This window comes from Scleropages formosus, chromosome 15 (assembly GCF_900964775.1).
Source record: "Scleropages formosus chromosome 15, fSclFor1.1, whole genome shotgun sequence".
Taxonomy (NCBI): Eukaryota; Metazoa; Chordata; class Actinopteri; order Osteoglossiformes; family Osteoglossidae; genus Scleropages; species Scleropages formosus.
The window spans coordinates 19,827,960-19,853,500 of record NC_041820.1 but is presented as its reverse complement, the minus strand read 5'-3'; the positions used below and the strand labels follow the sequence as shown (position 1 = coordinate 19,853,500).

The 25,541-nt window shown below is 43.3% G+C and overlaps 2 protein-coding genes across 5 annotated transcripts in view; both read right to left on the bottom strand.

Moving 5' to 3' along the window:
* The window catches only part of LOC108919553 (pleckstrin homology domain-containing family G member 3), a 62,131-nt gene extending 54,647 nt beyond the window's left edge, over nucleotides 1-7,484 (bottom strand). For all 3 annotated transcript variants that reach the window (XM_018727590.2, XM_018727592.2, XM_018727591.2), the window contains exon 1: nucleotides 7,114-7,484. The gene's annotated coding sequence lies outside the window, so the exon portion shown is untranslated. The remainder of the gene's footprint in view (nucleotides 1-7,113) is intronic.
* A 4,142-nt stretch (nucleotides 7,485-11,626) lies between these two features.
* Nucleotides 11,627-22,437, bottom strand: spint1a (serine peptidase inhibitor, Kunitz type 1 a). Of its 2 annotated transcripts, none has more exons than XM_018727728.2 (11): nucleotides 22,199-22,437; nucleotides 21,494-21,929; nucleotides 19,954-20,108; nucleotides 19,481-19,622; nucleotides 14,101-14,271; nucleotides 13,963-14,007; nucleotides 13,622-13,750; nucleotides 13,448-13,498; nucleotides 13,184-13,354; nucleotides 12,919-12,978; nucleotides 11,627-12,722 (listed from the first exon to the last, which is right to left on the bottom strand). In XM_018727728.2, the coding sequence occupies exons 2-11, from the start codon at nucleotides 21,897-21,899 to the stop codon at nucleotides 12,535-12,537; spliced, it is 1,518 nt and encodes a 505-aa protein (XP_018583244.1). In that variant the 5' UTR covers nucleotides 21,900-21,929; nucleotides 22,199-22,437; the 3' UTR covers nucleotides 11,627-12,534. The 2 variants fall into 2 exon arrangements, with proteins under 2 accessions (XP_018583244.1, XP_018583245.1); XM_018727729.2 differs by having other exon boundaries at nucleotides 21,494-21,915.
* Between the last annotated feature and the right edge of the window lie 3,104 nt (nucleotides 22,438-25,541).

The following is a 25,541-nucleotide window of genomic DNA, read 5'->3' as shown; positions in this document are numbered from 1 at the left end:
AATGGAAGGTTCATAGCATTCCATGTTGGTCAGCATATTAGATCCTGTTTTAGTTTGGAGGACAACTCATTAAGAAGTGGCAGAAAGGTCAGAAAAATCTGATAAACAGAAAGGAAAGATACTATCTCAGATGGACTCTGGCAGAGCATCCTGCTGTTTTGCCCATCTGGTTTCAGTTGAACTGGCCCTGCTGATAGCATTCATGTTCAGACTGATGTTGGTGAACAAAAAAAACTTTGAACATTTTGGTCTGAAAATGAGCATCTTTGGGAAAACTAAGCAGCCTTTTATTAAGTCCATTTGCAGTCCTTAAATACTTCCTTATCAGCAACCTTAAAAGAATCTCAAGGCCATCCAAAGCCAGATGAGAAAGACAGAACAATTAGGAGAAATAAAATAAAACATAAGTCCTGGATAGGATCACAAGACTGGCAGGGGCAGCATCAAATAAAAACAAAGAGAAAAAAAAAAAATTAATTGAAAAAAATCAGAACACAGGGATCTATCTCCACATGAGCAGATATGAGGACCAAAGCATCACAGGACCTAGTCCCTCACATTCAACATGGAAAAGCAAGGTTTCAAATCCTTAGCTCTTAACTATATTCATCTACATCTCAATCACATCAGACTGAGCTGTCCCATGTGTCACATATACAAAAAGAGGGAAAAAAAGTCCCCAGAACACACCACTACATGCAATCCCTGCCAGTTCAGATAAAGCAGTATCTCAGGGACAGTGTTCAAAGTCACGACACTGAGCAACCACAGACTTATATACGAGCGAATCTCTCCAATGCTGATGCTCCGAGCAGGACTCTATATGTGCCTCAGGACTGGAAAGTATGCCTGAAACACAATTGCAAAATACGTACATCTGGCAGACTCCTAACATCTGCCTTTAAGACATCTGCTGAGGAGCCTGGGAGGAAGGGGATCATCCTCCTTCAATAGAGGAATTGGTCTCAGCCTGCTAAGTCTCTGGGTATTAGGTGAAAAGTGATAAAGGTAAAGACAAACATTAAAACTGGAAGCTGAGGTGGCAGGCAAAGGTCAGTGAGTCACCATACCAGCATATGTACCTCATACTGGAGGAGTGAGTTGAGCATACAATGAGCACCCTCTCATTCACAACTTTAAGGACATGAACTAGTACATGAAATATTTTTTTAAAAATTTAATTAAAAAAAATAAAAATCAACCATACATCTCCACACCTGTCTTATTAGAGGTGTGAAGAACAGGTAATACTGTGAATAATGTGTATTGCCAAAACCCTGCTTCCAGTTTATGAAATATCACACAGGAAGTACAGATGACTAAGTGAAAGGCAAAAAGGTAATATGAACAGGCTGTTCCCTGTAGAACACCAGACACAATCACAAGAAACCATTATAGCAGTCATACATACTGTAAATGTACATCAAGTACCAAAGGGTGAGGAGAGCAGAGTGGTGTTTCATCAAACAGGACAGTCCACTTTGTTGACAAAACTTGAGATTTTGCAGTAGGAGCAACTGATTAACCATTTGCTCTGTATCAGAAAACTTGGCCCTTTTCAACACATTTACAAAAGAAAACCAATTAAGGGGTAATCTCATTTGGTAAATCATATCAAGTGTGGAAGCATCCACTCAATTTTAGCTCCCGTTATAAGTAGTCAGTCAGTTCTAGACAAATATAGTTACTTGGCAAAAGCTAGTGAGTCAGAAAACCTGTTTGATTAGACCATTTTTAAATAAAGATTGACACCAGATGCACTATACTGTTGACTTGTCACAGAAACTGAAATTTGTGAAAATTTTTCACAAAGCTTTTTTGGGAGCTAAGCTATCTTTACATTAAACTGTGGAACATTATCACATAAATCACAGTGAATTAGAAAAGAAAAAACTTCACCTGTCTAAGAGCCTTCCGATCTGACGGGGGCAGGGAATTAAATTAAAAATCAGGCCCCGCAGCCCTCCTGAGTCATTTGCTCCCAAGGGATCCTGTGAATGCCCCACAAACATCAGCCAGTACCAGATATTTGAGGGCAACCTGTCACAATGTTTACATCTTGGATGTAAAGCTGGAAAGTGAACCAATAAGAGTAAGAGAGAGCATGAAGGGTGTACAGCCTGAAGTGGAGCCAAATGGTCTCAGAGGCACATTGTGTTTGACAACGACCTTTTCTAGCCTCCCGACACGCAATGAGCCAACTGCAACTGAGCACTCTCTCCCTCTGATGATTTTGCTCATTCCCGTCAGGAGGAAGCACCTACCGATGGAACTGGGGGAAAAAAGGGACCCAAAGAAACAGCACAGTACCAAAAAGCTTTTAATGAAACGGCATCCAACGTATGAAAACTTATTGTATTTTTCCTGCCTTCATCTGACAGATTGTTCTCAACAAAGAACAGCAGTTTCAGCACTACATGTCTGACCCCGTTTGACTTTTCCTCTGTGATCCTCTATGTTAAGGCCATAACTTCAATTATGACTTAGTGTGGACAACTGTGATGAAGGTTGATAAGGCTACTACTGAGTCTATCCATCCCTGACCCCCCACCCAGAAACACCCAAAGGAGACAGATAAACTGCACTGTACCATGGTTCTGCACGTACAACCCACCATGGTCTATTACACAAATAACTGCTTCCTTCCCCTGTTGTGACGGGCCTCAGGAATTCCAGTCACTATGGACGCCCCCATTCACCCCTGAGAGATGCTTTCAGGAACGCAAATAACAAAAACAGTTTAATGCATTCCAGCTTACACACTACATGTCTCCAACACATTTCTTTATACTAAAGATCATGCATGACAGGATAAAAGGCAGCCAGGATAAAAGCTTTACATCAGCAGAATGACAACATTTCAACTAGAGAGGTTACATGCTGGCTTTCAAATCCCAGTGAAGATCTTTCAAAGGCACTTTTGATCAATTTTCAATAAAGTGCATTACACCTACATCCAAGCCCAGCAGAGCTTATACTGCAGCCATTGAAACTGGCAACATTCAGTTCTCTGCTCTTTGGAATGGGTATTATTAGCCTAGTCTCCTGTGATGTACCAAGCTGGGCTACTGAAGGCCATCCTAGAAGCATTACTTTGTTATCTTGAACAGAGTGATGCATGTTATCCTGGAAGAGACATTTTGGTGCAATATCATCATTATAACTAGCTTGCTACCTGAAGCTTTTATGTGTCCATGTCTTGTTTTCCAAGAGAAACTTTCACAGTAAACACCATTCAAGAGTATGAGAGCAGCTATCATCGTGATGCACTATAATACAGTGAACTCAATACCTCATTTTGTCCAGGAAAAATTAAAGAGATTTCAGATGAGCTGCTCAGTAGTGACCTCATGAGTTAAATGCTCAAAGCCTCCAGGAACTCTCAAACTGCACTTGTGTTAATGGATGGGAGTCTATCTGGAGCTTTTCTTAGCTTGTTGTGCACATTAACCTGTAGAATAAATAGCACTAACTCCACGAGAGAGGCGCTGTACTTCAACAGCATAGTACAGGAGCCCCCATTCTCATTAAGATTGAGTTTCATTGCTTTGACACTTCAATAATGGCTTTAACACACACACACTTTCAGAACCGCTCGTCCCATACGGGGTCGCGGGGAACCGGAGCCTACCCGGCAACACAGGGTGTAAGGCCAGAGGGGGAGGGGACACACCCAGGACGGGACGCCAGCCCGTCGCAAGGCACCCCAAGCGGGACTCGAACCCCAGACCCACCGGAGAGCAGGACCCGGTCCAACCCACTGCGCCACCGCGCCCCCCATGGCTTTAATAATCAGCTAATTTTATGCCTCCAGAATCCTTATACAAACTAAGCTAAGTAAATAAGGAGGAATGCAGCCACTGTGGCAGACTCTGCCTGTCTTGCATTGGTCTCATCAGTCAGCAGCGTGCTTGCAGCATACGTGGATCCTATCCTCCCTATCTTCATTCACGAAGTCATGCCAAAAGAGCGAGAAAGAAAGAGGACAGAAGGTCTCTATTTTTTCTATTTACTTTCAAATCTGCCAGGCCAATATTAACTTTCACTAATACTACTGCAAACCCTGGGAGCCAAAGAGGAGAGGAGGACTTGAATGTTGTAAAACCAAGACTGTATAGCATCAAGTACACAAGTAAAATCTAACTGGAGGCCACTAATTTGGGTAAGTGGGAGTTCAACAGGTAAACAGGTAAACATGATCAGAGGTTAAGGTCCCAGAAGGGACCTGCTGCTATACCTGTGGGTGAAGTACTGTGCTTCAGAAGAAACAAGTATGTAAACAGATGAAAGTGTTGAAAAACTCCCTTCAAACCAACTATGATATATGGCACTTCCTCTATCTTTGGGCAGCAGGCAGCACAGTGGTTAGAGCTACTGCATTTGGTCCAAGGGCCATAGGTTTGAATCCCACCTACTGCTGTACTAATCTTGAGCAAGATACTTAAACTACATTGCAATGAAAATTACAAAGTTGTATAAATGAGTAAATCATTGCAAGGAGCTTAATATTATAAGTTGCTTAAAAGAAAAGCATCAGCTAAAAGCACAGATATTTCAGAAAGAGCTGGAAACATGACAGTTTGAGGAAATATACATCATACTTTTTCAGCGGTAAGACGCCAAAAGCTGTGAGATACGGTAAACCAGATAAGCTCTCAGAACCTGCTGTTTAGCACTTTGCACAAAGCTGCTTCCCTCCTCCCTGCCCCACATAAGCAATATCAGTGAGTCAGTCAGGAAATGGTGAATGAAAGGCAGCACCCCAGTGTGCTGCCTGTCGAGGCTGAGGTCCTGATGATGGAAGACAACTGACGTGGAAAAAACTAAATTATTAAACTAAATTATTAAAGCTGTGCCATAACTAACTAATGGTGGGAACACTCCTCTTACTATAAAAAGTCCACAAAATCTTGATCCTGTCTCATTTTATTTTATCTTTGCAGCTTCCCACCCCAACCCTGATGCCCCCCCCCCCAGCCAGCACTCACAAGTACACAGTACGGTTCTCATGAACTGGAAAATGGAAAGACTGACACAGAACTGGCAAGTGATTTTATTTATTTTTGGAAGAGGGGGTTAAATCACTTGGATGGGAAAATACATTTGTACTTGGGTCATTCTATCCTCTCCTGTTTCCTGATATATCTGCTGCCTGGTACACATCTCTTGTTTCTGATGAAAGTTCAGTCCAAAAAGTGGATATTTCTTTCCCTCCCCTACATATTAACTGTCAAACTTCTCACAAGCACAAAAGCCAGTTGGAATCTATCATTAGTCAATATGCAGTGCTTTCCAAGTACTAGCAAGTCATTTGATAAGAACAATCCTGCTCTGCAAGAGTTACACCTGGTCTCCAATAGCACTTATCTGTCCAATAATGTAAAGCAGGCAGTTATTCAGACTGGGAAACATGAGGTTACAAACATGCACTAAATAAGAGTGTTCCCTGCCTGCATACAACACATGACTGTCCCAACCCCTGAAACAAAGTAAGAATACAATGCCTGGTTTTGTCCAACAGGACACGACACCATGAGATCACAACATAGTTGCACTGAACTGAACTAAACCCTGCTCTCCTGTTATACAGACCCTAACTGCCTTTAATGTATACACAAAGACAAGAGCTCAAAACAGACAGGAAGTTGCCAGCACTCCTTCCACAGTGTGAAAGAAATATCCCTGGAATAACAAAAGCTCACTTCTAAGCATGCTGGAACTATGGCCTGTGAACTCTTAGGAGGTTTCACCAAATAAGGAATTTACACTACTTAACCTGCATCATTTAACCACACCATTGTCAGCACTACTCCCCTGCTGGGTGTCCTTGAATGGATCAGCCCAGAGGAGGCAGGGTTACGAGTCAGCTGTCCTTTGTCACGAATTCCTGCACCCCGCGTGGTTGGCACATCTAGGCACTCCCTGTTCTCAAAAGGTGCTGGTACCACCCGGCCAAGCCTCCCAGAAACAGGGCCACCCCTGCAATATGTCACCTCCACTCTCTCAAAGTGATTACTCTTTATGAAGCTGTCATGTCACAACCCATTTCAAGGAGTTCAAACTGCCACATTGAGCTGCACAGTGATGTCGATCCACCGCTGTCTGAGGTACTAACGGCGTTTCAGAGCACAAATCGACAGACCAGAATTCACAAAAGCTGTTTGCATCACGCAAAAATCTCATCGGCCAAGTCAGATAACTGCAGCATCACAGCTTTGGTATCTACAGATGCGAATGGTACGCAGGTACCAAAATTCTTCATCTAGGGAAAACTGAAGCACCCTGGTGAGGACACTGTAGTCAGGCCGTGACCCCTGACCTCTGGGTGAAGTACAACACATGGAAAAGCAGATGCTGTTCTCCCTACCTGTTCATCGCTCATTTGCCAGAATCCATATACTTACACACCCAACTTTTGCATTTCTCTGCACACTTTGCATGAAGAGGCTCACTTTATTAAAGGGTGTTAATTTTTAACCACTGTCCCTAAAATCACACTGGGTGACTAATGATAAGGCCCACATGTGAGGTAGAAAGGGTGTATTATTAATTTATTTCATAGAAAATTCCGGGCTTTTATCAGCTGTTCTGTCTTTTACTGACATGATCATGAAGCTACGCTCGTCTCAGGAAAAAGTCACAGTGCTTATTCATGGTAAATTGTGGTAAACCGTGGTAATGCTCAGTCAGTGTGTCCAGGTGAGTCCCACTGCGGAGACACGCACACACACTTCAAGCTGGAGGAAATCCGAAGAAAAAGTTCACTTTTTATCAATTAGAAACGTTTTAATGAAACTCCAGGGAGTCACAGAGAGAGCGCGCGGCGGAGCGACGACTTACTGTATTGACTCAATAATTGAGTATTCATTGTATTGATGTTACACACGTTCCACAACAAAAAACAAGGCCCTCGTCACAAACTGTTTTAAATACAAACACAGGAAACAAGCAGTCACTCCACTTAGTCCATTCAGCGAATACCTTTGTGAGTTCTTGAAAGACAAATCAAATGCAGAAAAAGTAGGAATCAAGCGCGAACTGACGAAAAACTTGCTTCGACTTGAGACTCAAGCCGGCTCGTCAAAAGGAAATCATCATGTACTTTCCACTTACCCACTTCTTCGGCGTTTACTCTTTCTTATTGCCTATAAATCAAAAAAGCGAACTGCACAGGCTTCGGAGACATTCGATATTTTATTTTATGTAATGTTACGTTAGTTTCTTTGAAACTGAAAGCTGCAGTCCTCACACATCCCAGGCGAGTGAGGCGTTGCGCCGCTCCGAGCGCCTCTGCGATTCCGCCTCCACAGCAGGATGGACAGGAGTCCGCTTCGCCAATGCAGGGCGAACGAACCGCTCGATCTGCGCATGCGTGTGGTGTCCAGCTGAGCACGGCGCGAGATAGCTGGAGCTCGCGCGCTCTGGCGAACGTTACGCCGGAAGGCGGCTCGCGTAGTTCGAAAACGGTCTCCTGGTGTCAAAGTAAATATCTGAGGGAAAACAGGATTTCTTGAGATAAACGTTTACGTCACACAGGAAGTCCGTGATGCTCAGGGAGGAATTTCTCTGCATTTTTCAAAAGTAAAGCCCTGTCTGCTTGCTCACCCTCCTCCCCACGTGTTTTGCATACTTACCATTTTCTAACATCTTCTATTCTTTCATCTCTGAAAGCCACGTGCAGTATCAGCCACTTTGCCTTTAAAGTAAACATCTGGTTAATGTGTAACTTACAGGTCCATGAATGTCAATAGTGAAGATTTGCTTTGCCTGTGAATGGACAAATGGAGCCCTAACCATAATGTCTTGTTCCTCTTATCCATACCATATAAAGTGAAGCTGTAAGTCTGTTTAATGAAATAAGGTTCTTGCTCAAATGTTAAAAACAATATATGGCTGGATATGGGATGCATGGCTTTGTGGCTTGTTGTGGCTGATCTGGGACAGGACACGCCTTCATCAATATGAGACCCGCCTGATTTAGTTTCTGTCCATTATCTACAGAGAGTGGGCTTCTTCCACTGGTGCCTGATGTTAAAAGGTTGCTTTGTCTCTGAGATCAATGCCATACTACTGTATACCTGAGGCCTACTGTTTAAGGTTTCTATAGTCTTAACTAACCCCATATCTCCACTGTGTATGTTACAAAGTACAGATATTGTTGCAAATAGATTAACTCAGTAAAATAAAGAATAAAGAAATTATTGATGACATTGTGGTTTCTTTCCACAATGGGTGTTGTCATGTTCAACACAGGATGAAATATGTGGGCTGTAAATACCCCCAGCCCCACATACCGAGCACTGCAGATGCAAGCAATAATTAACTCACGTGAATGTCTTGGCTTTTAAAAAAAAAGACAGTATAAACATTTATTCAGTTAACCAACACTTTCTTCCAATGAACACTCTCTAGTGTTATCAGCCCACACACCTTATTCACCAAGGTGACTTTCAGTGCTAAATACACTACTTACACTGGGTCACTCATCCATACATCAGTGGAACACACTCTCTCTGTCACTCACACACACTATGGGTGAACCTGAACAGCATGTCTTCAGACTGTGGGAGGAAACCAGAGCACCCAGAGGAAACCCACAGAGACACAGGGAGAACATACAAACTCCACACAGACTGAGTGGGGATTGAACAAACATCCTCTCACACCACCCAAGCACAGAGACAGCAGCGCTACTCACTGTGCCACCTGTCTATTTAAAATGGATAAAGAAAAATTAGTACATACAGTAATCAGTTGAACAGATCACATACCCTTTAGGAAATTGTGCAAGTCCAGTTCATTTGCCAAAAAAAATTAGAAAGAAAATATTTTTTCTTCTTTGTTACACCCATGGATTTTATGGAAAAAGGTGTGTCTGCCCTTAAACTTTGCCATAATGGCAATGGCAACTAACTGATGGGGACAGGATCGGTCCCAGTTTCTGTGTACAAACTCTCCCAGACAAGCAGTATCGCTGGCACACAGTGCTGCAGGGTAATAAATGTACAATGACACGGACATACATGACAAGGATGGCTTCTGAGGCACTAAAAAAACAGGCTCATATGACAAGTTTATACCTGTAAAATTCCACTTTACACTCCAAAATGTCTTCCTCAGTATTCAGAGCCATTTAAAACACTGTGAAAAGATTGAGGGAACAGCTGACACACCCCTCTTTTCATAAAACACCAATGACGCATTATGCAAGAGGAGAGATTGGGAAATAACAAAAATCTATGGCATTATGGAATATCTACACACGTCATGGCTGTGCATTTAATTGTCAGCGGTGATAATTTTTCCAGACATATTCCTCCACCGAAGCTCTTGGTGATACTCAGGAATGTTTTCAGTCTCAGACAACGATCAGAAATGTCCGGGAAAATCCAGCGATAACTCACTTTTTGTGTGGAGGAGAGTTTGCAGAATAGATTGCGAAAGACCAAACCCTGAGTTAAAACTATATTATTTTGTACAAATGACTGAGCAACTATTTCAATATCTCACTTGTGTTCATACAGATTATATGTTCATTAACAACTGCAGTTTAACACACATTCTGTGGTTTATAATGATAGACAATCAGGTTCCAGGCTTGACTTCCAGATGCTAAAGAGAAACAAGTTGGCATGGTGGCACAGTGAGCAGCACTGCTGTCTCACAGTGGCTAGGTGGTGCAAGAGGATATGGGTTCAATCCCCACTCTGTCTGTGTGAAGTTTGTCTGTGTGGATTTCCTCCCACAATTCAAAGACATCCTCTTCAGGTTCCCCATAGTGTGTGAGTAGCAGAGAGTGTGTTTCACTGATGTATGGATGAGTTACCCCTTGTAAGTAGTGTATCTAGCAGTGTAAGTCACCTTGGTGAATAAGGTGTGTGGGTTCATAACACTACATAAAGTTCATTGGAAGTTGCTTTGGAGAACCCAAGTGTCTGCTATGTAGCTCTGAGTCTTTAGATAAAGTGGTTGCTCTCTTTGGCATTTTAGCAATGATCGATCTTACACTCTTTGTGCCTAGAGCAGCCAGGGAAGTACTGGCAGATGGTGCCCTAGGATGGATTGATAATAGTGGGGAAAAATAATTTCTTAATATTTCAGATCAAACTTGCACTGGAAGATGTTCTTTTCATTAGATACTTTTGATATACTTGTCTGAATGAAAAGAGGATTGTTTATGAAAAAGCCCACCCTGCTACCTAACTGCTCTTGAATTAGCTGCTGCCTTCTCAAGACTCATGTCTGTCAAATGTGGTAGAACTGTAAGAAATTAAAAGGGGAATCTTTGCTTTATTTACTTTGCCAGTTCTGGACACAATTGCCCTGAACGTGAATAACGTTCTAATTTATTCTTGATGGCAGTATCTCCAAAATTAAAAAGAAAATTGCCATTTAATTTGGCGCATAATAGTGGAATTTGAGCACTCAAATGCCTAATTCGATGTTCATGTTAAACCAAGCTCATCTTCTGATTGTTTTGACATTATCTGTGAACAGCCAAGCTGCATAGCTTTCAGATAAAACAGGCAACACAGTTGAGACAATAGAAAAGCCAATGCTGCTCAAGTTTTTGTATTGAAAGCTGTGTGCAGGTCAGATGCGCGGATAATGCTAGACAGGTATAATGCAAACAAGTTTTAAAGATACAATGGTTCACCGTCACTCACATATTGCTGTGATCATGGCCAAGGTTTCCTTTTTATGGGGCCGGTAAACAGTTGATAAAACAAGCCCATTCAAGTTAGGCTATATCATCTTTCCGCGGTACATGCTGAAAACTAAGTTATTGTGAACTCAAAACAAGTTCCACCAAAGCACAGTCCCTTGAAATTGCATCATACTTTGAGACACATGAACCCTCCAAATCCAGAGAACATTTTTCTGTGCTTACCAACAATACTGGTTCCTTACGTTACAAACATCTGAGCTAGATGCACTGAAACACCAATTCATTTATTTTTAATTGCATTTTGGTGGCACACTAGTGCAGCTCCCCCACAGCGCCTGGGCACTTCGAGCATGGGTTTGAATCTGGCTCAGTCTGTGCACAGTTTGCATGTTCCCTCCGTGTTTCCTGTGGGTTTCCGCCTTAGGCTGTACCTGCAGGTTGTAAAGGCACTCTGCAATGCGAGAAATGCTTCCTCCTGCTGGTGTCATCATGGAACTGACCACCCAATCTCCCTCACTTGTACTTTTGGGTGTGGGAAGGTAAAGTACTGTTCAATTACATTTACCACACCATTCTCTAAAGAAACACAATGATTAACATTTAACTGACATCATTGCTCAAGGTGACTTACAGTACAGGAGACTCCCCACAGTAGTTCAGCCATTCACAGAACAGAGCACTGTAAACATACACTACAGGTGCCAGTCAACCTGTAACATATTTTTGGACTGTGGGTGGAAATCCACACAAACAAGAAGATGTCAACTCCACACAGACCAAACCACATTCAAACCCACATGTTAATGCATAGGCCAGATGCTGTGAGGCACCAGAGCTGCCTGCTGCACCATCATGCCACCCCACCACTTTCCATTGGTGAAGTTAAACAGCTCAGAATATGGCAGACATCACAAAAATACTGAATTCCCAAGATTTGAACAGAATGCATCAGCTTTCTGCAGTAGATTGTCTTTAATCTTTCACTTTAAAAGTTAATGCAAACAATCTCAGTAAAGTTAAAACCAGAAAAAACATTGTACTCAGGCTTTTTATTTATCACTCTGAAATATATATATATGACAATTTCTGAACAAAGGTATAAAAACTATATACAAAACGTATTGATAAAATCCTGGTTTGCAGCAACTTGGCATAAAAGTACCGTCATTTTTCTAAACACTGTATAAATAACCACCAAAGGCCATTCCCATGTTCTGTCTTCCACTCACTATGAATAACTAGTGATTAAGAAAGCCTGTTTTGCAGTAAACAAACCCAATTACAGTTGACTAATGACAAGTGAATTTTTGGAAAATTAATGTCCAAGCAACATGTTGTAAAATGTTTAATAAAATCATAAATGGCTAAAGAAAACAATAAAAGGGATTAAAAAACTGGTAGGTCTAGATTTTCAAATGGAAATGTTTTGCATTCAGATTCTAAAGTCTGCTGGTCAGACAAGGAAGGACAGAACCACCTGAGGGTTTTTACTCAGACTATTTCACCCCCGAGAAGAGATTACCCTGAGCCACTTGCAGCCTAATAGTAAGGCTTCTGTGCTAAATGTAGAGGCTAGAAATCAGAAAAGTCTGGGAGAAAAAAAGCTTCATGTTTCTTTGCATGTGGAAGTCCTGCTGCTACCTTTCTCCATGATCAAGGAATAGAGAGGCAGCTTCAGCTCTGAAGGGTCCAAATATAAGTATGTGTGACACAAAAGCCTCCCTACCCTATGTGTTTTTAAGCAGACACAAAGGTGACACATGCATCTTGTTTGTATTTGTCTGTGAACATGCACAAGTCTCTCACTTTCTGAAGGTATAGTTTGCTGCAATGTCAGGCCTGTGTCAGCAGGGGGCAGTGCCAGCTCAGATGGGCTTGGTGGTGCTGTTGTAGACCAAGCGTTCCGTGTCTTCCACAGGAAAGGTATGGCCTCCATTGGCAGCCACACGCTGGGGTCGTGACTGGTCCTTCCGGCCCTTCAAGAAACAGTACCCCAGGATGGCCAGCATGATGAGGATGGCCACGCCCAGCAGTACCGCAATGGCTATGGTACCTGAGCGAGACGCCCACGCGCACGCGCGCACACACACACACACACACACACACACGCAGAAAACAAGAATGAATTGTCAATTTCAGAATAAACAGGTTTGCAAAAATGTATCATGTGTGTACATTTGCAGAGCATAAATGAGCCAAATTGACAGCATAGAACCACACCGATTCCAGTTGAGTCAAAACTCAGTTACCTGACTGGCTGTGCTGAGATTCCTGGTATTCAAAAGCTCCCCTTGCAAAGACATCTTCCGCTGCACACAAAATGACACACACACAGCCCATGAGCAACGTTTGGATTATTCTACAATTTCCCCTCCCCCACACACAAAAACTTGAACCTTTTAAGGCTGGAGGATTGCGACTGAATTCTGAGTCGTTTACCAATTGTGCCATTCCCTCTCGCTCTTCTGTAAATACACAGTAATCACACAGTAAATACAAAGAAACAGAACTCACATGTTACAGTTCTGCAGGTGTTCATGCAGGCATCCTCAACTTCAAACCGGTTGTCATTCCCCTCACAACCGCCATAGTTGAACCTTAAGCACTTTCGGGAGAGTGGGTCATAGTACCAGTGGGTAAAGCTGGCACGACAGGGTCCTGTTCTTGGGGGGTCTGTACAGCGAACTAAGAAGATGAAGGGCAGGAGGTTATAAAGACTCTTTTCGCTGGGGCTGACTTTGGCACATTGACCTGCCATGGTCACTGGGGTAAACTCACCTTTCTGTTCATTAACAGGGATTTGAAGAAGAACTTTGAACTGCTTATCCACTAGCAAAGGGAAAAAATGGTTAAATAGAATACTTCTCAAACTAAACCATCAGCAGAGGTAGTCTCCTACCTAGGTGAGTGGTAAACTGTGGGAAATGGGGGTATGACAGGTGTAACCCTCACAGTTGTTGCAGGACCGCTCGTCGGAGCCATCGCTGCACTGAGTAGTCATGTCGCACTCCCCACCCTTGTCCAAGCAGCAGCCGTTGGCGCAAGTGAACTGATCAGCGGTGCAGGGGCTCCCACAGATCTCTGATAAGCAGCGGGTATATGGATACACAACCATTGCCTTCAGTGTTCACATAAAACTTAAGTTTACACTGTATCAGTCAGCCACATCACTTAAACATAAAAAAAATTACCAAGATATTTATGAAACTTGAGACAATCCATAATTAGTGATGAGTGCTCTTAATGCGCATTGTCAGATGTGAAAGGACAAACACGGCCACAGCTGACCTCACCTGTTGGCACAAGAACAATTCCCATCCTTCCCGAGGGTGAAGTGGCTGCAATGAGAGAAGAAAAGCAAAAAGAGTGAAATACCACATTGCACTTGTACCCCCCATTAAGCACTGTCTCTTTTTAAGGAAGAGGCCTACCAGACATGCCCTGGCAGGCCTTGGTGCACTCCGCCTGTGTCAGATAGTTGTTGTTGTTTCCCTTGCAGCCCCCGAAGGTGAACGGCTCACAGCCGTTTGTGGCCGCATTGTAGTGCCAGCGGGGGAAAGAGCCGCGACACATGCCCACTTTCTTGGGCACCAGACAGTGGTCTGTCATGAACAGGGGGTGAGCAAACAAGGCAAAGTAATTAACCAACACCCAGTAGAAGGATGAATACAAACAATAGAGAACAAGTCACACTCAAATGGAATAGGGTGTACGTGTGATGGCACCGCAGCAAAGCCCCAGAGCACATCAGCACAACGCACCGCTTCTGCTCATGCCATTTATTCATTAAATGACAGCATTTACATTGCCCTTATCTCTACATACTGTTGAGGCTGCACATCATGCAGCGCAAGCTGATGTAGAAAGGAGATTTTAAACAAAAGTTAACAGCCCGAAGAACCTGTTCATTTGAGGATTTAAAATGCCAACAAAATAGTAAACACCAGAAAGGAGTACAGCCATAACGGCAGCATAAGGGTGTCATAATGACAAAAGACACAACAAACCAGAGGTTCTCAATCTTCAGTGTGTCTGTGAAACACAGGCTTAATTTAAATATATTACTGCCTGACAAACATATCAAAGTATTGAAGTTCCACGGAAATAAATTTAACGTAATATTTTCACCAAATTTATGGACATTTATGGACAACAGGGGTGCTTAGTTTTCATTGGATTCTTATTGCCTGAAGTGGCAGAGCAGTAATTACTCCAAGGGGAGACAGTCTTGATGTGCAAAGGCCAAGTGGAGTAGTGATAAAGTGAACCTAGAGTTGATACTTCATAAGCCATCAAGGCCATATATATATACACTAACTACCTCCAGTGTGCCAGTCTGAAAAACTAAACAGTTCACATTTGGGGTGGGGGACAAAAATTGAAATTCAAAGGCCAGGATCAAAGCTAAGGCTTTTGGTGGAAAAGCACTGAATTTTACATGAGGACTAACACCGGTGCAGTTTTCGTGTGAATTGCATAGGTGTTTGACATCAAAAGTCATTTACAGGTAAGTCACACATTTACTTTTATGCATTTAGCTGACACTCTTCTCCAAAGCAGATGACAGTGTTAAGTTACTGTTATTTTCCAATTGAAAGACCTGGACAATGTTACAGGAATAATTTGGGTTAATTAGGTTGCTCAGGGTTATTACAGTGTAAGGTGGGGTTTAGGTGCTCTGAGTCCTAACAGGAAGCTCTAAGCACTATACCACCTGCTGCCCTCAGACACAAATTAGAGAACCATATGCAAAGGACTGGCATTTCCAACAGTTTAACCTGCTCAGCCTTGCATTCCGCATTCCTAGGACAGGCTCCAGACCATTGCAGCCCTATCTTGGGCAAGTGGTACCCAATATTGAGTCAGTGGGTGGCAATTCAGTTGCATTGTTTGCACTGCTGTTTGTGACAAATGGCTGTGTGGAAGAACCCATATCAAGTTTCAAGTCAATTTACAATCACTATCAATGCTTTAGTCTGAGCCAGACCTGTTCCTACACGTGGAAGGTGTGGCATAGACCCAGAAACCAGCAGAAGGTAATCTTCGGCAGGCTCTGTTTCAGGCTCAATCAGGAAAAGCAAGAACAAAATAGAAGAGCACATCCCATTGTTCCATCTTGACTTTTTTTTTAGATGTGAACCAGACAAAAGATAACATACAGAATGTGTGTTAGATCAAGGAAGTATTGATATATTATTTGTGTAACTGACTCCTTTGTCCATAGCAACTTGCAAGATCAAGACTATACAAGAGTAAAGTGCTTTTAAGAGTACAGAGCAAAAATCACAAGATAATTGCAGTAATTCATTTTAAATTAACAAAGGATTAATAAAAAAAAAAACAAGGGATGAAAATACTGCAAAATTCGATACCTAGTTAAGCCATTAGCAGGAATACAGTAACACTGACTCCCCAAATACCAAAAGTATGTTTGCCATCACAAATTAGAACACATGTCCCTGTAATGTTTAAGTTCTGTAAAAAATTTATACACACACACACACACACACACTATATATTACATATATAAAACGGATACTAAAAATATAAATTTAGTTCAAGCAACATTAAATTAAAACTAATATCTGAATATAAATGCATCACCTCCACAAAATGATATTCAGTTCCAGCTGCTGACTATTTATCCTATGAACACTTACAGCAGTTATCTGTCACCTTGTCATTGATCACTGACACACTGGAACACCAGATATAAGCTGGAAACATGACACAAGCGGAGAGTTAAAGCACTGCTACACTCCTATTCTGTTAAGCTCGGCGTGGAGGGCAAACACACATACACATTGACTGAAACCGCTTGTCCCAAGCGGGGTGGCAGCGAGCCGGAGCCTAACCCGGTAACACAGGGCGTAAGACTGTAGGGGGAGGGGACATACCCAGTCCATCGCAAGGCACCCCAAGCAAGACTCGAACCCCAGACCCACCATAGAGCAGGCACAGGGCATACCCACCATGCCCCCGCCTCGAGGGCAAACAAAGGTTGTGTTTTCTCTACTACAGAGAGAAACACAGGATTTTTCTTTCTTTAAATAAATAAGTTGGAAAATGTTTGCATTTTCAAAGGTCTGCAACCTGACCATTCATAACATGAGGAGTCAGTGTATATCCTTCAACAGAAATGGTGGAGCAGATTCTTTGTGGCAGGTGCAATGACAAATATATCAAAATTTTCATGGCGCAAAACTGACACATTAGTGCTGATGTGACACAGCCAACATGGACAGCTTAGGCTTTGTAAAATTCCCTTTTGTAAAACCTTTACATTTACATGTATTCATTTAGTTGACACTTCACTCCAAAGCAACTGACAGTGTTAAGTCAGTTATTTACCCATTTATACAGCTGAGTAATTTTACTGGAGTAATTTGGAGTAAGCACCTTGCTCAAGGTACTACACCTGGAGGTGAGATTTGGACCTGCAACCTTTGGGTCCAAAGGCAGCAGCTCTAGCCACTGTTACCAGCTGCCTGTAGAACCTGTAGGATTTTCCATCCCCCCACAACATGTCAACTGTCCAAAGACTTGGAACTGTTGCAAAACCCCAGAAGAGTTAATTGTATTACATAGGAACAAAGTTTGTCATGAAACTGAAAGTTAAAAAAGCCTGATCTTTAACTCTCAGGGTCTTGGTCTGAAGGCCACAAGCAGAGAGAGCACAGAACTGTAAGGCTTTGATTTGCCCACAAGCTGGCAGCTGGAGTCACAGAAGAATTGCTGTCCTTCCCCATTCCAACACTGAACACAAACATGTTAATGAGTGACTTGAGGACTGTACTACAGTCAGTCCTCTTTCCTTGAGACAAAGCCCAGTGAAATTCCAATTAAGCTGTACTTCAACCACAGAGATGAAAAACTTCAGTTGTGGGGGGGACAAGAGTCCACTGTCCTGGATTGTTAATCTACAGTTTAGAGTGTTGCGTGTGGGCGAATCAAAGGTGTCTGACATCACACATGAAACTCGGGTAACTCAGTAGTTAAACCAGCCTTACCAGTTCCCTGCACTGGGAGGGGCCATGTTTATAGCCACAGATACTGTCGCTTCCTGTTTCAATAGAAACTGCCTGGAAAATAGAGGCAACCTCCCATTCACACTCCAACCCACAATAACGAAGTCTTACTACCCGTTTACAATGACAAGCTGACCGTTCCAACACTCAACATGGTCTAAATAAGAGGGGTTTATTCAATTCAAACTTTGTGACTGACAAAGGATTAACAGTAAAACCTGGGAAATAGACAAAAGGGTAAAAATTAAAGCATTTTTAGGGGAAAAGAGAAAAAAGTATTCAGTACAAGCTATTGGACTGACCACAGCAGCTTGTTTTCCTATATTGACCATCTGAAGGAGACACGATAAAAACCATGTGAATCGCGTCTTTATGACCCAACACAACTCTCCATGTTAAATATCCATTTCCAGGATCAGCACAGTTACTTCTTTCCCTTGCATTTAATCAGAACTTGTCTCTACAGGTGAGCTCCTAAACAAAACAAAGGCGAGCAAGAACAAAACATTTCTCTTACACGATAGGCACTTGATTGTAGGCAGCCAGCAAATGACTCAACCCTCTGGAACCTGAGGAGCCATTACTCAACTTCCCACACCATTCCAGCCGACAACAGGTACGCTCATTTAAATGCACAGCCCATATGCTCATCAAACTGCCAGCTGTTGCTCTGGGCTCCACAGGTCCTGGGTGCAAGGGAGGCACTACCTATCTCTTTAGTCTCTTATTGGGTGCTCCTGTACAAAACCTCCAGTATTTCACTGACGTACACATGAAATCATCTCAGAGGTGCCCTTTTCCAGGTCATCTGAGAGGATGACATAATCTACTACTGATCCCAGGGTAAGCATTACACTTAAAGCAATTGACTTTACCTTCACTGACAACCATTTCACAAAGTACCAAAAGTTACACCAACACAAATTAAATGCTCATTTTACAATAGTATCTAACAAACATACATCACAGTTTTCTTCATTTGAAAATTCCTTAATTAAACTGCTGGTTATTTTTCATAATGAGGGACATTTAAAATTTGGTATTTCAGTTCTTCTGTAATACGATATCATCATAGTGAATATATTCAGGAGAAAAGTCTTGCCATTCATGACACAATATGCAAACAACCAAAGGAAGACCTTTACATAAATATATCAACCAAGAATGAGTGATAACTGGACTGACAGTAAGTACTATAAAAGGAGAGTGTTGTTCTTGACCACACAAATGACCTAAATTCTGACAAATTAACTGTGTGCACTTCAAAGTGGAGGTGACAAGGTTCCATCTGAATCTTAGCAATCCTGACTTCTTGTGAAGGGTAGTTATGGAAAGACTTTGCTGACACCTGGATAGCTGCTCCCCACCTTCACCATCAGCCAACATTCAAGTACTAAAGCAGTGTGTGCACAGAGCTATGATAAACACAAGGCTGAGTGTCAACACAACCCACTGAAATTCAGTAGTGGACCATCATCCAAAGACCTTTTCCCCCTGGGAAAATGATGCTATCCTTGTGACAAGGGCATAAAAAGAGTCTGTTTACTTATTAACGGATTGTGTGATGCACAAAAAGACAAAAACTGAACTTCCTGTATTCAAAGAGCTGGTTAGCAAAGACACACACTGAATGTTAATTTCCCCCCAAATGCAGCACAAGACTACAAGCAGACAGCCACAGGACATACAGTGCACGCTGTGAAAGTTTCATTTCTCCAACCACCAAAAGCCAGGCTGCACTTCCCAAACCCTTCTCCCCCACTCCCCAGGGGCCCAGACTCACTCTGAGACTGCTCCAGGGTGAGAACTATGATTTTGACAACTGCTGAATTAGACTGGCCTATAGAATCGACAACTGTCAGCTCAAATTTGTAGACTCCAGGGGTGAGATTGGATACCTTCACTTGGTCCGGCAAGTTGGTTTTCTAGGAGAAAGAAACAAGATCACCGTCTTATCTACACGTGAGCATTTAGGATCATGAAAGTGCCTTTGTTTTATTTTAAGTTTTGAACTAAGCCATATTCCAGACATTCTCTGTCATATTAATACTGCCATGTGTGTCTTGAAGTACTGTTTGAATATGCTGAAGTAAGATTCTCAATGACCTTTGCTTCAAAAGGAGGGTAAACGCCAGAGTGTAGTAATGCATGAATACAAGGGAAGGTATGCCTGGTTTTGCAGTTTTGGAGCAGTAATTAAAAGGGTCAAGTCAGTGACACATATTTTTAAATGATGTGGAAAGCAGTGTGGCCTACATCTATGACAATTGAAGGATTCCCAGAAACAAGTTTCCAGTGGTAGCTCTCAATCCCATGGTCATCCCAACTTTCATTCCCTTCCAGCATTAGTTCTTCCTGTGACTGCACCACACGGTCTTGTCCGGTCTTAGCGATGGGAGGCTTATCAGGATCTGCAAGAAGGGATGACGTTAGGGCTACGCTACGCTTTACACGGACATGTCAGTTATATTTCATCAATTTGCAAAAAAGGCAGAGCTGCTGGTCTCCTCAAAAACTAGTGATGGAGAAACAAGAAGATACATATTTGTAAAACCACAACACATTTGCCACAAATTCTGTTTTTAATTAGAAAACATACACAATCTGCTGGTCAGGGTTTACAACACTGAACCGTGTTGCTGAGCTAAAAGCTATGCTAAAAGCTAAAACTCATGGAGAACTGTGGTGGCCTAAGATAAGGAGCCACCAAAACAGGACATGTTCTGACAAGATGCATAGCTAGCTAGTTTGAGAAGGTGTACAATTTCTTGGGGCACTGCAGGTCATGTGTTGAAAAGTAGCAAATCCAGCCTGTTACTCAGGATGTTGACGTAAAAATACAGTTCCTGAATATTCACAGGGATGAAAATACAAGCAGCTTCGTGTTTGGACAAGGAACAGGAAGCCCAGATGATTTGTGCATTTAAGATTTTTTCGTCGATGGATAACCGCTGCTACTTTCTTTAATCTGACACAGGCCATTGGCCCATTTTAATTTCTGTGTGGTCACAGTTCAGACCACACCGTGTTTTTCAGGACGGAAAGTGATAGTATCAGACTAATGTGTCACAATCCACATTCCTAGCCAACACTTTGGTTTTGTACTATTTTATAGTTTTTCCACCCACGATGAAGAATGTCAACGGGGCAGACAAACATGATGTATGGATGAGTGACCCATTGTAAGTAGTGTATCTAGCAGTGTAAGTCACCTTGGTGAATAAGGCGTGTGGGCTCATAACACTACATAGAATTCATTGGAAGTCGCTTTGGAGAAAAGAGTCTGATAAATAAATAAACATAAACAGATATGTTGCTGTGGTCTGACCACATGCTGATGTCCAAAATGGGAGGCCTAAGTGCTGACCAGTGATCTGGAACCGGTGATGTCTGTCAGCATCACAACCCATGCACCTATTCCATCCTTTTATCCAACATGACTTACAGTGTGACAACTGGACACTAAGGTACTTACAATCATTTGTCCATTTATATAACTGGCTCATTTTCTCTGTATCAGTTTAAGGTAAGTACCTTGACCAGAGGTACTACTGCAGAAGCTGGGATTTGAACCCAGGTTCCTTCCAAAGGCAAGGTGGTGGCATACTTGCTGCCCCCAAATACACAGTGTAAAAAGAGTAAAGGCCTACAGATTTGCACAGCGTGATATTATGGTGTCAGATATTGAGGGAAATGCTGCAGGTCAACCTGGAACAACTGAAAGCCGAAAGAAGCCATGACAAGATGAGCGTGTGACAATAAAAGGTAAGGAAAGCGAAAGTGTCTGGATTCTTACGAGTAGTGGAGGAGCCCTTCAGATTAGCCTCATAGACGGACTTCAGGATGTAGGTGTTGAAGCCAACCTTGCGCATGAACTTGCACACGTACTCCTGCTTGTAGAGGCAGTCGAAAAGGAAGCACGAGCTGCCCCCTGCCTCGTGCTTCTCGATCAGGGCCACGTTGCAGTTGGGGACCCGGCAGCACTCGTGCACGCAGTCGTCGGGGCTCGAGATGCTGGGTGACGCGATGAAGGTGGCCCCCGCTTTCACGGAATCATCCGTATCCAGGACGAAATCCTTCTCGCCCTTCTCGAAATTGTCGAAGCACTGCTGTCCCAAGCAACGGGGACAGCGGAGGGACAGCAGGAATACCAACAGCAGGGCGCTTGCGAAAGGGGGCATCTTCGGGACAAGCCAGGCCATCAACGAAGAAGTACAGCTGGAGGTGGAAAACTAAACATTTTCAGAAAGATTACAATGGAAATAAAAAAAACTGAAGTACAAAATTACACTTACAGGCCACCATGTACACAGCGGCAGATCAACCACCAGAACGTACACCAAATTCAATTGACTACACGTTACATCATGGAATTAGTAGGTTGTTTATCCAACTCAACTGCTGATGTCCATTGACGAAGATTAAAAATAAATATGTACACATCCGAATTTAAACAAATAACCAGTTGGCGTACTAGAAAAGCCAAAAAACTCCAACGCACCTGGTCTCTGACGTAGAATCTCGTGCTCTCAAACTGCCAATTCGGAAACTACTAATAAGATATTTGTAAACTTTGACCAAAAAAAAAAACCTTTTGAGGACTCCCCTACTAGACTACTCCACTGTTGTCGCCCGCAGAGTCAGATTATCCACCGGTTTACCTTAATTTCCCTCTTTGTACCGAAGCTGCTCTCGTTTCCCTTTGTCACTTCAAACCCTCTTCGCTCTCAGGTGTGTCTGCTGTCGGGAGGGGGAGGGGGAAGGGGGGGGGCACTCGGTCGCACGCTCAGCCCAACCACCGTATGACGTCGACGAGGGTGTTGGTCGTAGGCGCCGCCCCAGGACGGAAGTCTTACTATGGAATCTCCGGCGGTCGCGCGCGCCCGGGGACTGCAGGTGCGAAATAATGACTGTGCCGCCTCTTGTCACATCAGTCACAGATGAGATTGGTATATGAAAGTACCAGTTGAAATGCACTTATAATTAATGGCATGTTGAGAATGATAGACCCCAACTCAGATAGACCACTCGCGTGAAGTAGGGCAGGTCAGAGGAAGGGAATCGGTTTTCTAGTGTCTTTCACATCGACAGGTCCGGGTGGGAGGAGACTCCAACGAACACACGCACACACACAGTTCATGCGCAAGGCGGAAGGGGGAGGGGACACACCCAGGACGGGACGCCAGTCCAACGCAGGACACCCCAAGCAGGACTCGAACCCCAGACCCGCCAGAGAACGGGACCCGGCCAAGCCCGCCGCGCCACCACGTGGCCATAAGTATAAGCCTTACTATGTAAACTGAACTCTTAAAATAAAAATGAACTCATGCGGGGGGTTTTGCCTTGGGCTTAAACATACGCTGGAACGCCATGTACCTTTAACACAATATTTTTTCAAGCATACTTTTCTTAGTGCCTTTTTTTTCTACAAAACATAGGTTTAAAATTTATTGGCACCCCAAGAATATTTTGACATGTAACAAATTGCCATTCTTTACAAAATTCAGTGTTTTTAATTCTTCTCTTTAATTGTACCTATTTTCATAAAGGGTGCAAATAATTCTAGAATTGACTTATGTACCGCGATCGTGGACAATAATGAAAATAAAATTCGAATGAATGAATGGAACTGGGGGGTGCGGTGGCGCAGTGGGTTGGGCTGCAGTTCTGCTCTCCGGTGGGTCTGGGGTTCGAGTCCTGCTTGGGGTGCCTTGTGACGGACTGGCGTCCCGTCCTGGGTGTGTCCCCTCCCCCTCCGGCCTTACGCCCTGTGTTACCGGGTAGGCTCTGGTTCCCCGTGACCCCGTATGGGACAAGCGGTTCTGAAAATGTGTGTGTGTGTGTGTGTGTGAATGGAACTGGTTCTGGTTTAGTTGAAGTCTGTTACTCAGCAGAAAAGAATTCTCGTGAAATAACTTTGCATATTCACACAAGAGGGCAGTCACACAGCTAGGCAGTGCAAACCATGAAAATTACAAATCTTCTGCATATGCTTTTATCTACTACTGTATCAACTGTAGCTCTGTTGGATAAGATCATTTCATGTTATATGATCACATTTTATTTCATACGATAATTTCATATTTATTCCTTTTCATTTCCCATCTGATGCCTTTCAGATGTCAGTCATCTAATGAGGGTACTGAACATAAACACTGATTCATCTGTTTAGGAACACAGCTGGGGCCTTTAGTCTATTCATAACTCTTTTTAAATCATAAAACTCAATTTAAAAAAAATCACATTGACAGTTGTAGCATTGGCTCTCATGAAGTATGTTCTTCAAGGCAAATCTAAAACAAAGGTTAAGGAAGAAGTGAAACAGGACTAGCAAATGAGAAGATAAAGACAGTTAGAATCAGAATCAGAACGAGCTTTATTGCCAAGTATATTCACACATACAAGGAATTTGTCTTGGTGACAGGAACTTCCACAGCACAGACAGAATGACAGTGGCAAGATAGATGAGAAGATAGAGTATGTGAATAAGGGATGAAAAATATATAAAAATATACAGTACCCGATATTATATACAAAAATAGTCACTAGTTACAAATGCAAGAGAGTGTGAGAAGAGATATGATGTGATAAAAAGTTATAAATATAAATAGCATTATGTATTGCACTGGTTTACTCTCTAGAGGAGAGATTTAGGTGTTCATGAGGTAGATGGCCTGAGGAAAGAAACTTTTCTTATGCCTGACTGTCCTGGTGCTCAGTGCTCTGTAGCGCCGGCCAGATGGCAAGGGTTCGAAGAGGAAGTGGCCTGGATGTGAGGGGTCTAGAATGATTTTGCTAGCCCTTTTACTGACTCTGGACGAGTGCCTGTTTTTTTTCTAGCCTGCCTCAGGTGTACGGCACTAACCTCAGCCGTATTACTTATATCATGTCTCTCCTTGCCGGCCATGCGTTAGACTGGGCCACGGCCACTTGGGGGTGTAATTCACAGTCGACCTATGAAGACTTTAAGACCCGGTTTCAAGCCGTGTTCGGGCTGCCCCCGTCAGATGACAGCATAAGTGAAAGACTGTTCGAGATCAGAAAGGGGGAATGAACGGTAGCCGACTACACCATCGAGTTCGGCACCTTAGCCGCTCGCAGTGACTGGGGCAAGTCAGCACTCCTGGCTAGTTTTCGCCGAGGTTTAGACCCTCGCATACGGAAAGAGATGGCGTTCTGAGGAGACAAATGGAACCTGGATCAATTCATTGATACTGCGGTGGCCGTCGACAACGCCGTGCGCACCAAAGAACCACGGCGCCGCGCCACTCCGGAGCAAACCAGCAACGAGTGCAGCACTGCGGAGCCCATGCAGCTGGGACGGGGACGCCTGTCTCCCACGGAACAAAGGCGAAGATTCCAAGAAGCCCTGTACCTGTATTGCGGGGAACCCTGACACCGTCGTCTTCAGTGTCCCATCCGTCCCAGAGCCCAGGTGAGTGGGATCCTCCACTGTGACCGTATGACTGTCCCCATCCCCTTGTCTTGGGGAGTGGGTAGCCTGTCCATACAGGCTTTGGTCGATTCTGGGGCAGCAGGCAGTTTTATAGACATTAATTTTGCCCAGTACCACAAGATTCCTGTAGAAAAATGTCCCCAGCGCCTCAAGATTAATGCGTTAGATGGACAACCCCTAGGCAAGGGGTTTGTAGATTTACGGACAGCCCCCCTTCAGATGGTGATCGGGGCTTGTCATCATGAAACAATGCAGTTTTATCTGATCGCCACCCCTGAGGTTCCGGTGATTCTGGGATTTCCCTGGTTAGCATCTCATAACCCCGTTTTCGATTGGAGCACCGGAGACCTCACTTCGTGGGGAACTCAATGTGGGAGAAAATGCCTGA

Coding starts and splice junctions, on each gene's coding strand:
- spint1a (XM_018727728.2), bottom strand. CDS start 21,899: ATGGCCTGGCTTGTCCCGAAGATGCCCCCTTTCGCAAGCGCCCTGCTG. Junction 20,109..21,493: donor GAAGGGCTCCTCCACTACTC/GTAAGAATCCAG, acceptor CCCTTCTTGCAG/ATCCTGATAAGCCTCCCATC. Junction 13,499..13,621: donor CGAGCGGTCCTGCAACAACT/GTGAGGGTTACA, acceptor TCCCTTTGCTAG/TGGATAAGCAGTTCAAAGTT.